General features: G+C 40.5%; 1 protein-coding gene across 3 annotated transcripts; it reads right to left on the bottom strand.

Annotated features, from left to right (window-relative positions):
• Positions 1–1,799: 1,799 nt before the first annotated feature.
• On the bottom strand, positions 1,800–6,784 carry LOC111271704 (zeta-sarcoglycan). Of its 3 annotated transcripts, XR_002687043.2 has the most exons (6): positions 5,529–6,784; positions 4,538–4,833; positions 4,069–4,192; positions 3,488–3,599; positions 2,409–2,775; positions 1,800–1,982 (listed from the first exon to the last, which is right to left on the bottom strand). XR_002687043.2 is itself a non-coding variant. In XM_022852658.2 (5 exons), the coding sequence occupies exons 1-5, from the start codon at positions 5,883–5,885 to the stop codon at positions 2,552–2,554; spliced, it is 1,113 nt and encodes a 370-aa protein (XP_022708393.1). In that variant the 5' UTR covers positions 5,886–6,784; the 3' UTR covers positions 1,800–2,551. The 3 variants fall into 3 exon arrangements, 2 of the variants coding, with proteins under 2 accessions (XP_022708393.1, XP_022708394.1); XM_022852658.2 differs by having other exon boundaries at positions 1,800–2,775; XM_022852659.2 differs by having other exon boundaries at positions 1,800–2,775; positions 4,538–4,830.
• Positions 6,785–12,692: the final 5,908 nt, after the last annotated feature.

The following is a 12,692-nucleotide window of genomic DNA, read 5'->3' as shown; positions in this document are numbered from 1 at the left end:
CACTGTATAGTATTTGCTTTGGCAAAGTAACGAGTGGGTTTGCCAGCATTCCCTGCTATCTATTATACATCTCATCCGTTAGTCATTAAAACAAATAGCAGCAGGGTTGATATTACTCTATTTTAAGGGTTTGCATCCCCTGAACAGGGGGCTAGCCACATGCCAATTTGATTTTGTGCGGTTAGGTGCTGATATAAATCATTCCATGATGAGACCCCGTACACAAAAAACAACTCCCTGTAAAAAAAAACAACTGTCGAAAATTATCGTATCGGTTGAAATTTATCTGGACAAAAATTGATTGGCAGCAAAAGTACCTATATAAATTTAAGAAATTTCGTATACTGAAAATGTGATTATCGTCGTCACTGCTGCTGCTGCTGCTGCTGCTGCTTGAAGAAGTACGGCTCCCAGAGGGATCGCGGTACGGGAGCCGCTCGTACGATACCGATCCCCGATCCGTCGTACATCGTGTATAGTGCAGCCCACTCGGTGTCAGGTGGGGTTGAATTCGCCAATGACATTAGAATTCTTTTCGTATCGCGTTGACAGTAGCTAACAGCAACTCCCAAGAAGATGTTGTTCTGTTTTCCGTGAACAACTGCCTGGCAGATGGCGTAAAGCCAGCTGCTGTATATCAATGTCATAGGGTCAGGCAATGATTGGCTTTCCAATAGGGAACATCTGGTGCAAAAGTTACGCCTTAGTCCCAGTAAGTCTTACTGGCTGTGTAACGAATTCGTGCATTGTTATTTTAGTTCATTGTTCCCCCTCAATCACGCTAAGCATCACTACCTAAAGTTTCAATTTCTTTTAAAATCAAGCTAATCAACGAAAGCCAACGAGGACATTTGTGGCAATTTCCCGAGTGTTATCCAATAATAGATGGAGAATCAAAATCCAAATAATTTCTAAAAAATAGTAATCATAAATTTTGAGAAAAATAAGCCTACTTGTTTGACTACATCTCATAAGAAAATGCTCACTAGTTATTAAGGCACACAGATACAGAATCTGCCGTCATAATCAGGGCTAGCATATGCATGAAGATAAGTTCAAGCAAGTGGGTTATTGGGTTTAATATTTCAGCTGGGTGAAGAGATAAACAAATTAACTTCTAAGACAGCTGAATGCTCATCCTCGAATACGGGACCAGCCAAAATCAATATTTCGGAAAGATACTCGTCTCAAACGAAGAGAACAGCAGATGCATGATGACCATTGTAACCATTAGATGAACGTTTGCCTCCTTACCTAGCTTTTTGTGCTCAGGATAATTCCTGAATGCCAGTTGACATACTTCTCCTTGTGAGCTGTATACTCGCTCGCCTCTAAGCTAAATAGGTATTTATTTTTACAATTTGTACATTTGAAAGTTCCGTTATATGACTTCGAGGTGACCGTGGGTCTTCATGCTGGCTAGCGATAACCTGGAATGCCGTGAAGCGGTTGTCACAGACACTAATGTTTGAGGGGCTTGTGCATGATGGCAGATCTACGGTCCTCTTACATTTTAATGTGTTAACTATGATCTAGTTCGTCATGTTTGCTTAGCTATATATATTCTTTGGAATATGTTCGCGAGCTATACGACAGTATTATGCACTGGCTAAAACTGAGCCAATAGAAAGCTTCGGGACAGAAAAAAGAAACAAAGAAAAGTTGTTGCATGATAATTCCTACGTGTCTGCAGTAAAACTGGCTAAGTAATCTAAAGAAACCAACAATTCTTTGATTGCTTCCATTATGCATATTATTAAAAAAAAAAAACGCCTTAAATAAATGAACACACATGTGCGTGAAAATACAGGTTTGTTTTATTGCATGAGGGAAGGTTTAAGCAGGCCCTAATGCTACCCGGAACCGTACTCTATATTGGGTTTTTCTGATCTTGCAAATGTCACTTTGGCCAACGTATTTCTCCCGTTATAGGTTATCATCGTGGCTTATTTTGGCCGTAGTACTGTAACATTCAAGGCCACCTAATAATGAAAACAACGAGTGTGAGCGTCAACGAATGTACGTGATACTGTTCGCAGCCCATAAAGCCATTGCTGCCAAAGCTTACAAGCACCTTAGTAAAAATACATTCATCTCACGGATGGATGCGTGGAGTTTCATCATATGAGTGACCATCTCTAGCTATCGTCTGAATCTATACTATCCAACAGAGTCCTTGTTCAATGGCTCTCCTTCTGTACATCTTCATTATTGAGGAATGATACTTTATATCGATTCACAACATTCTTGTATCCTACAACACAGCTTCTTTGTTAAATGTCCTGACTAAGTTCACGCCGTTGAACTCATCCATTTTCCCTGCATCGTTACGCTTTTCTAAGGAGATCTGTCAGACCATAACGGGAGTACTACTATCTTTTATTAATAACCAATGTACAACCACTCACCGTGCCTTATTCCAAACATCATGGATTAATGGAAACGATCGCAAGTCATAGTAGCCTGTGTGATTTGTCCTGATCTGTACCTGCCTATCATCAGTATTGTAAAGAAACAGGTGATCACCAGCCTTAGCTATTGAACTAATTACTCATTCGTTACTATTGCTGTTGACAGTAGGCTCATTGCAAAATACAGGACTCGCTTGACACTCATCGTCGGGTCCAACAACAAAGATTTTCCCGTTCTTGCACGCGCACAAAGCAAAGCTTTCTGCCTCGTCGTCTCGTGTTGAATCTGTTGACATATCGTGGCTGCGGTCCACAAACCGCATTGGATCTTGACCCATCTGAGATCTAATTTCGGTCTGCCAATCTGTAAAAAATAAACACAAAATATAACATGTTATATTAGTCTAGCATTTAAAAATGCAACTATTACGCAATGCTAAAAACGACACATGTACACCTTGTTCAATACTGTCATCCTGAAGTGATCTTAATTTATGGCTAGACTTATATTTAGGCACCTGCATATCGCTAACGGTGGGACTATTGTTTTGTTATAATGAACCTCTAGCAGTGGAGGTTCACTAGAATTAAGTAACTGTCATCATTTAAAGAAAATATAACCTTCTAGTAATACTTTAGTTAGATGTAAAAAACAATGAATTTTTGGTTTAGATCTTCACATATTTGGAAAAACCAACTGTTCGTTCGCATCTATGTATCGACATTTCTGTCCCTTAGGCTTTTTCATGAAGTTCTCTCTGACCTAAACATATTTATGACATAGTGAATCGCACAGGCTGCCGCAGCGTGTTCAATACACTCCGATAGATTGTGGGGTAATCACTTTATATGATCTGTGCATACGACTCGTATAAACATAGACGAGTAGAAAATTACCTATGATAAATCTCAAATTTTTGCCAGCTTTCAACGTCTACAAAGCGACACTTGAACCCCTGTTACTTAGACTAAGCACCGGACTACTCGAGTCGTTCGTATGAGAGTTGGACTGAGCGGGTAAATTTTTTTTGGAAATTACAGTTAGTTAATGAAAAAAGCGGTAAATGAGCATAAACCTTCAACATTATTTTCTAATAGTTGTTCTGGTTCATTCCTTTTGACTCGTACACTCCGCATAGCGGCAATTGGTAGATCCTTGATTTCCAGCTTGTGACTACTCAGAGAGATCTGAAATGAAAAAATACTACGTTGTTCAGAACAGATTTTCATACCAGTCGGAACATTCGGTGTCACATTCCCTAAGCAAAAGCTAAATAAAAAAAATATGGCGAACTGCATAATAATAACAACCACAAGTTCGATCTTAACCGCCGAACTTCCACTTAGATATCGTACATGGTCCCCTGGTTGAGCATTTATCAGATCTCTATTTTATCTTTTCTCTGCTATAACTAGCAAGATATAAGGCCTTTTGGTCTTAAATAACAGTAAATACAATATACAAGTGTATACTCTTTTCCAGCAAGATGTCGATCGCAATATTAGTTGTGTGTTCAGAATATGGCTAATTTTTATCGAATACTAACGGCCCGTGCAGAAAACGTTGATGGGCTGACAATATTAGGTTACTGTAGGACAAACAATTCAATCTTCTCACTAGGACAGTCGAACTGTCCCGCAAACTACTCTTGCTTACCATGCCATCTTGCGAGATGATGTTAACCGTATCTACAGATTTAACGTTTATGTGTTCCGTCTTTGACTCGACCAAAACATCGCCCGCACTCTGAACGTTCACTTCTTTAAGTGGAGATTCTAACCTGTTAATTAATAGAACACAGACGTTGCAGCAGGTCCCGTACAAACACCTCGCTAGGAGTAAACCTGTCGAACATTTGTGTCAATTAAAAATAGCCCATTGGAAAAGAGGAAACTTTCGGGCCTAGATTGCTAATACACAAATAAAATAGTTAACTACCATGGAAAGCTGCTTATGTACAGTCCGTACTCAACGAAGCGCTTAGTGCTTCGATGTTACAACCATCAGTCCTTCGATCAACCGATGCCTATCAAAGACATGCAGGTATATCTATCTTACTTGAGGTTACTCTGTTTGTGCGTCAACTGATCTTCCGATCTGAAAATTTGCGAAAAACACCACCTACCTCAGATCGTACCTAGGGCTACCACGCACTGTGTTAGCCTGTAAAGATCCTCGAAGGATGAAGCCGTTCGGGGCGGATACGGGTACTTCATTGGCTGCTATAACAATTTCATCTTGACCCGCGCGGAATAGCACTCCTCTGCCTGGACTCAAACCAAAAACCTCAAACGCGTCCCCACGGACTTCGAGTCCTCCGGCTGACATCGATAGGGAATTCACCTTTCCGGCGCGATTGTTAGACTCGATATGGACATCTTTTTCAGAGGACATTAAAAGCCCTTCATGTCGTTGTTCCTGCTATTATCAAATACGATATACTGAGAAATCATTTTTACCTTATTTATGTTTTGTTGTCAAACCGTTTAACTAACACAAAGCAGCCAAGAATACCTATCGTGTCTGGCACTGCCCGGTACCAACTCCAAGATCGAATTGTGCTCAGTATCCATTTATTGTCGGCGCAATACCGGTTAGGGCCGCGGTTAGAATCGGCCGAAATCGCTCGTTCAAACCTTAGATATATCAATGTGAAACATGTCTAAATAGAAAAAATACGGCCGTAAAAAAAATTACGTGTCCATATGGCGAGATCGGTCACGCGACCTTTCTACAGTATCTGCCTATTACAAAATCACAACTAGAAAGGTATATGTTTAAGTTTGCTATATGCCTATGTGCTAAACGACATCTTCGCGTATATCGCAGGGTTACATGGCTAATTACACCAGCGCTTTATGCCAATGGACGGACGTAATCCTATTCATGCAAGTACGATAAGCGGAGCTTAGCAGAATTTACGCGAGTTCAATATTATCCAACAATGGAACACGAAAAGAATATTAGAAAAACCGACATATTACGTTAAGGCACTATTCTTAGAGAATAACAATATTCATACTAATGAAGATAACAAAGCAATAGCGCACCCCAAAGTATCGCACTTATTCAATCAAGGACCTTTATAATAACATGGTTCTGTTTCTTAAACAAACCCTGTTATAGTTGACGTGAGACAGGCGCGTGGTACGGAGCAGATCTGCGAAGACTGCACGATCCCTTAGCCAGATCCCGGAAGAGGGCGAAAACTTCACTGAACTCATGCCGGTTCTCGTAAGTTGTAGAACACGTATTAGAAAGATGTTCATTGCTAAATTGACACATACCACCGTAACAGTAAGCGCCACTAGAAGATGAAATGCAAGCGTCGATTTTGAACTGATGCAAGCCGATCTGACTCTGCCAGTAGCCGATGATGATACGATAATAGGATTCTTGGTCAGACGAACATGCCCATTGCCATCCTGCAGAGGTACAACCTGCTGGCAGTCTCCTCGATGTTCGGTGGCCATCTTAACAATTTTGAGGGCTGACCTTTACGTTTCCAATGACCTTGTCAGTGCAGCACCGTTAGCAGTTGCGGCAGTAGCCGAAACCGTCGCTAACCGCTTATCCCTATGCTTCGTCCTTTACCTCGTATGTTTCGTTAGACCTTGAAGCGGTCCATCTCAGTCACGTCTGATGTATCCGAAAAAAGTAATGCTGCACTCTATATTATTTAGCCCAGAGTGCTAAAGAAGTCTAAAAATTAAAGAGACTCAGAGCTATGAATGATTGGTGTAGCCACGATTAAGCCAATAGCTATTGTGGGGTTACGCTTGAGGGACAAGCGACTACGAATAAGACGCATAGTGGGACCCCAGTACGGGAGAACCGTTACCTTTGGCTGATGGAACAGTACTGTGAAAGCGTGGAGTTTCGAAGCTCCTCCCTCGGCGACGGTAGCGCCCTCTTGAACGGATAGGGCCATCGCCAACAACGCGAAGGCCCTACAAAGAATGAACGGTAGGTTCGATTCGGACATCGTGCGTTTTCCCATGACAAGTAATTACTTTCGAGTAACTTTGATTCTTCTAAAATAACTCGATTCGCTATAAGTTACGGAAGGAATGAAGTAAGAACTAGCAAGTTGGGCTCGCCTCACTCGCTGCAGAGATACACCCGGCTAATGTAGTTAAACCATGTGCTATTGTTGTGCCACTTTCTACACCGCTAATTAAGACAATTTCGGGTTGTCTTTGCATTTGTTTGCACTGGACTATTTGAGAGTTCTGGAAAACTGACTGGGGTAGAATCGGCACGTTACACAACGTAGCTATTGGAAGTCCTGGCAACCCATTGTGATCTCCTATTCAACAGGGAGCAAGACGCGCAATTCCTCAACAATTATACAATTAGATACTAATATTCTACAGATGTATAATAAAAAAATTACAAATTACAGAAGCAAGCGTTTGATTCAGTGAAGATTATCGAAATGAAGAGGTATGCCCGTTTATCAGTGTTCGATAGAAGTGTTCGAGATAGGTAGCTTCTCGTCGTACACCAAACGATTCTTCGTTTCTTTCGATGGCGTTATTGCTCCCAGCGTGTATGAACTCTGGCTGTTAACAGATGTTTGCAAATCTTCTGTTCCTTGTATTATTATTGACCGTCGCTATTTAGATCTTCGTAGTCGGTTATCAGATACTCGGTGGGTCGGTCTCAAATAGCTGCCAGCAAGAATAAAGCGACCACCAAACATATAAGAAAAAAGCAGGAAGCTCACACTTCTTGGTCATATGGTCACCAGCGCCAGCTTTCACGCAGAATTATGCCGCCCGCTCGCCATATGACACCACATTTTCCTCCCCACCCTCTCCGGGTCCCTCTTGCTATGGGCCCGTTTTTTCTGGCCATCCTCGCCTATCATATGATGTACGGAACACACACATCTGCCTGGATCTGACGCATAGTCAGACGCTCAGCCACAGCATGCAGTCAAGCAGATTCGCGCGCAGACTACAACATTCGTATACGGATAGCTGCTCCATGAATCTTCACACGGGCAGTGCAGTGGTCCACAAGTAGCCCCTGCCTACGGGAGCATTTTCCACGGCTCCTGCTGGCTTTTGTCATTTACATAGCTATATCTCTATTCGGACACATCGTGTCTCCGAACTGACGACGAGGAATCGCCACTGTTGAAAGGCATGGCTATGTTATCTCTCCAATGCCAATGAGATTTTGCCGAAAAGAACTAGATCTTGTTAACGAAGAGCGTATACCGAGTAATGACACTAGCTTGAACGATGCTTCGTCAAGTAAATGGTCGAAACTACGCATCGTAAGCCTGCCTAGTAACGACTAAAGCGTCTGCTCTATTCTATTTTGTATTCTAAAGCATGTGTGCATTATATGCACACAAATCTTGGGTTGGCTGAAGAAAAAAAGTTAGTGGCTTGCATTACGTGCACTAACCGACAACGTTGTGTGGCCTTGATACAAGCAGTCTGAAAGGACCAAGTAGACTTTTTATATCAATAGCCCCTTCCTATTATTATTATTAGAAATTTTAATGATGATTTAGCGTAGTGAGCATACGCCCAGCTTCAAACCCAACTCCCTTTACGCCCACTTAACCCTAGTAGACAAGCACGTTACCACTGCGATAGCTCGAGGACTTTGCAGGCAGCAGATGTGCACATGCGGGGCTCGATCTGCTACGAGTCACTGGTGGGATTTTATATGAATGTTGTTAATATCGGGCATATCTTTAGCTTAATCCGTTCACTTAAACCCCCTCTAAAATAATAGACGTAGACCAGTTAAATAGTTCGGCTGATGTCCGTGTCGTCTAGGGGCAGTCACTTATTTATTACGAATTAGATTTTTGAAACAGAATGAGCTACTGAGTCTCTTCAGAAAATCGAGGGTCAGGGATATAAATATCGCATTTATAAGGTAGACATCAGCCACTAAGCGATAAAATTCGCATTGCAGATCCAATGCTAATAGAATAACAAGAATCGTTAGATAAATATCAATAATTTGTATTGAGTTTTTAAATATCCTATAAATTATCCCCTTCATTAATATTTTATTAGAAATTCCAGGCATATAGCCTGGATATTTTAGAACAGAGTCGGGACAGAAACAGACTTAAAAGTTTCGTTAATAATAAGCAGTAGTCGAATTTGGTTCATTCCAAGGTTTGGCTATAATTACTAAGCTTAGACTGGTCGATTCTTATCGTTCGAGATTTCAACGCTCGCATAAACTTTACGGAAGCTCGTCCGCGTTACCCTGTTCAATTTCAGTCGAAACTAACAACACGCCCGTTTCGTTGAGGGTAAAAGTTGTCGCCATTCATTGCGAGCTTATCTTATCGTGCTGCTATTTGATGTGCTTCTCAAGGGGTTCATGTCACATAGGATAAGCTACGCCGACTTGTGGTGAAGTCAGTGGAAGAACTCAACGAAGGAGTAGAAGGTCTTTCTAGTTTCGTTAGTCTCCGCCTGACAAAGCAACATAACTAACATTTTCCTCGATGTGACACTGACAAACATCTTCTTCCATCTAGATAATAACCGATTTACTCTAACGAAACGCGCCTTTTCAAAATCTCGGCTCGCATATTTGTCTGTTTAAAAGAAAATACATCTACAGATATGATTTGAGGCTGGTCTGCTTATATCCAATAGGCGACTGATTCAGTCATTTAAAATTTTCCACATATACCAAGGAATACATTCCTTGGTATATGTAGAAATATATGTGGAATCGATTATATGAGATAAAAACTAATTTTCAGAATATACGATTGTTATGCTTAGAATTTTGAGATGATCATCTGCTCCTGGATAGGCCAAAAGCCCTAATAACCATTTTTTCTCTATTGATATTCGTTCTACAAGTTCTAACGTGCTGTTTGATTCATGTCCGTCGTGCAAACTGATTCGAGTTGGACCTACAGCGGCCTCAGTTACCGTGACGGATTTGACACGACGGAATCTACCTAGAACAGGCGCATGTTTCGTCTCGGTTAACTTCTCGGATTAACTCAAATATCACCTACGATTTTCCGACGCGGTTGATGCGTATCGCTATCGGATCGGGTTGTTTTTTTTTGACGACACAGCTCATAAGCAGTACAGAGCATACACAGCTTATTTAGGTACTTGCGTTCTTCTCGATATTATGATAAAATTGAGTAATTTTCTCAGATTCTCAGTGTTCTAATCTAGCCATTACCGTGTTAGAAGACAGACAAGTAAAAACAGGATGACCGGGATATTCATGAGAGCGAACAGCGCACAATAGCCCATCAGGCACAAAGTTGGTTAGCGAGAAAGATATACGTGAAGAAGAATTATTGGCAAATCGGGTGCTAGGATAGCAAGTAGGGGCAAAAGATAAAGTTTGCAGGAAAGTGACAGATGAAAATAAGGAAACTGACTGATGAACGAGACGCAAGCCATGAAGGGCATTATAGCAGAACAAGCAATGTGCAAAGAAATAGAGTTGAACGATAGTGTTAAAATGTCACTGAATTTCGTGTTGAACGAGTAAATGATAGACGAATTTTATGGTAAGGAAAACATAACGCTCAAACACAAGGGGCTTTAAGGTGGTCAGCATACGAGCGAGGCTTCCATTGATGGCCCATAGCAATTTGATATAGCCATATATGTAAGGTCTCCTGAAATTAGACCATAACGTCAGTTCTTGCTATATTCTGTGCGCTTATCTAAAACAATATTCGCGTATGTGGATCCTCAAGGGACACTTGTTCCTTTTTTTTAGTTGTATTGCTTTGTCGCATAGACTCAGCCCACCTGGTTGACTTGAACGGCTCAAAGCGAGGAGACAAAAAGGTCTCCCTAGGCAAGCAAATTAATACACATCCGTAGAGAATATTTCTGCGTCTTTGGATTATATCCCTCGTGTATTTTCGTAAATCAAACTGAAGCACGATTGTTATTTGAAGGCTTGTCGTTATAACGAGGTCCTGTAAAGTTCCTATGTTAGCGTCAGTAATGCACTTTTTGTAACATTAACTAACTTAGCTTAGTTATAAGTTAGCTTTAGTTAATGTTACGATACGACTTCCTAAAGCTTTTAGATGAATACTTTTTAGACTTTTACTGATGTGCGCTACCTGTGTTGCTCAGTACTGGCTGTTCACCGTTTATACAAAGATGTAATGGTCGGGCACTTGTATATTAATCTATAGAGAAAAGTTAACGTATATTCGATAAGAAATGCACAACAGACAAACACAGGAGAACACGGTAATTAAATTATGTTGTTTTCATTTCATATAGGCAGAAACAGAATCTAGCTGTGAAAAATCTTCTATTTTGAATACAGAGTTCATGTCAACCAAAAGCCAGGGCATTTGAAGGCTTTCATGTTCACTCTTTAGCGCCCCATCTCTAGCCCTCTGCATTATAAGCGGGAAATCAACGTATCATCTAACCAAACCCGAGGGCGTAAGTTTGCTTATCCTGGACTTCATACCTTATCCCCGCTCCAATTTGTCTCCTCAGCGCAACACAGTTTTAGCTTCAAAGCAGAGGCGTTGATCCGATGAAATCTGCCAAGATGGAGTCTTGGTGCACGAGAAAGTGCTTCCATCTATTCGACAACGGATCAAACTGTCAGCCGGTAAAGGAATTGTCAGTTTGTCCTTATTATATTCCTTATCGTGATCCTTATTTCTAAATTGATCCCTTCCTTGCAGATTTCTGTGCTACGTACTGGGTCCCTTTTTCTTCCCTCACTCGCTATCGAATTGCCATTTATTCTTCAGGAGATTACGTTCGACTCTAGAACAACTGACAGCTAATAGAGACAGTAATGGAGGTAACACACGACGTTTAATATGTATGTCGGTGGTGTTTCAGGTCGCTGTAGATTAGAATACTTTGCTAAGGTGTGTACAATATGACGAAATAAGCTTCATAGTAGCAGTAAAAAGACATATATGAACCTAGGTTCAATAAGTGTGAAGCGTAAGCCAATTAATAGCTCATCCTAGCATCATCTTAGTGTACGGAAATGTTTGAGTCCCGCATATGCTTGTCCGAATGAGTTTTTTCATTGTCTGGATATGGCATCCTATTAATTTCGTGTTTTTCTGTTGTGCTTCCTTATATGACAACATATAAACGTGCTAATAATTAATAAAATGTAAATCTGCCGTACTAATACATATAACCGTTAACTTTGTCTGTGTAACTAACTCGAAGTATCTTTTTGTCGTGAGGTTTTTTTTTTCTTAGAGTTTCTTAAAGCCCTTTTCAGGCAGGCCGGCAAATTATTCTTTATATGATTTATATCTTGATTTGATTCTATAATCTGTTAAGTGTAACACGTTAGGATCATCTAAACTAAGCAAAAAAAAATATCCTAATGTAAAGAAATACTGCTGATACTTATTTTTCACAGAAAGAAATGTTCGTTCTTTTTAGCTAAACGGCACTCAGGTTATTTTCTCGGACAGTCAGTATAGGTCGACGCATGTGCTTGGTGAGATAAATACCTGCTACGTTTGAAAGACACTGACGCGAAAAGTGGGTCTGTACTTTTACCTATGTTTTCAACCTGACAATTATGCCTGAATTAGGCTGCTGTTAGTCGACGACTGGGCATCGTTGGTCACAATCCTTTCGACTTAGCTGTTCTATTTTTTTTTTTTATCAGCAATGTCTCTAGAGGTAGACGGAACAACAGAACTGTCAATGATTTCGACGCGGGCGTTTGCAGCACAGGGTTCGTTGATTTTCTGGGCTTTCAGAGGCCACCTATTTATCTGACATTCAGTCAAGATGCACGTTTGAGTGAACCTCTTATGTGGAAAGGCCCTATCACTTTATTGTTTGTACATTCTAAGCCATAGAAGTTTGCAAGATAAGCACTTCCAAAATTTGTTACAGACCCTTTTACTAGGTCTAGCATGAAGAAACCTAATCGTTCTTCATAGAAAAAGCCCAGTCTTCTAAACTGTAGTCGGTATGGAGCTTTTGCAGGGAATTCCTTCAATTGTAATCAAGTAGAAGAAACATCGTTTGCTAATTTAATTTATCAAACGTTTTATCAATGCTAATGATATTTTAGTGAGTCTGCATAATGTGAAGCGAACTTTACAAGCGTTAAGTTATCGTGTGATAGACAAACAATGCTTTGGGTACAAGATGTACTATTTTGACACGGTTAATTAAAAACTTTATTTGACTAAGCATGTTTTTATAGATTGTCTGTCAATAAAAACACAAGCTTCTAAAATTCAAGAAGATAATAAATCAAGAAGAGAAACTACTAGGACAATCTACCCG

The sequence above is a fragment of the Varroa jacobsoni genome, unplaced genomic scaffold (genome assembly GCF_002532875.2).
Source record: "Varroa jacobsoni isolate VJ856 unplaced genomic scaffold, vjacob_1.0 contig00888, whole genome shotgun sequence".
Lineage (NCBI taxonomy): Eukaryota > Metazoa > Arthropoda > Arachnida > Mesostigmata > Varroidae > Varroa > Varroa jacobsoni.
Note: the sequence above shows the minus strand (reverse complement) of the source record. Positions and strands in the feature narration are given on the sequence as shown.

Excerpts from the sequence above, each read along its gene's own strand:
- LOC111271704 (XM_022852658.2), bottom strand. The coding sequence starts at position 5,885 with ATGGCCACCGAACATCGAGGAGACTGCCAGCAGGTTGTACCTCTGCAG. Across the intron at positions 4,834-5,528 it reads CTCACGTCAACTATAACAGG|CAGGAACAACGACATGAAGG; the intron begins GTTTGTTTAAGA and ends ATTTGATAATAG. Across the intron at positions 2,776-3,487 it reads ATTAGAAAATAATGTTGAAG|ATTGGCAGACCGAAATTAGA; the intron begins GTTTATGCTCAT and ends TATTTTTTACAG.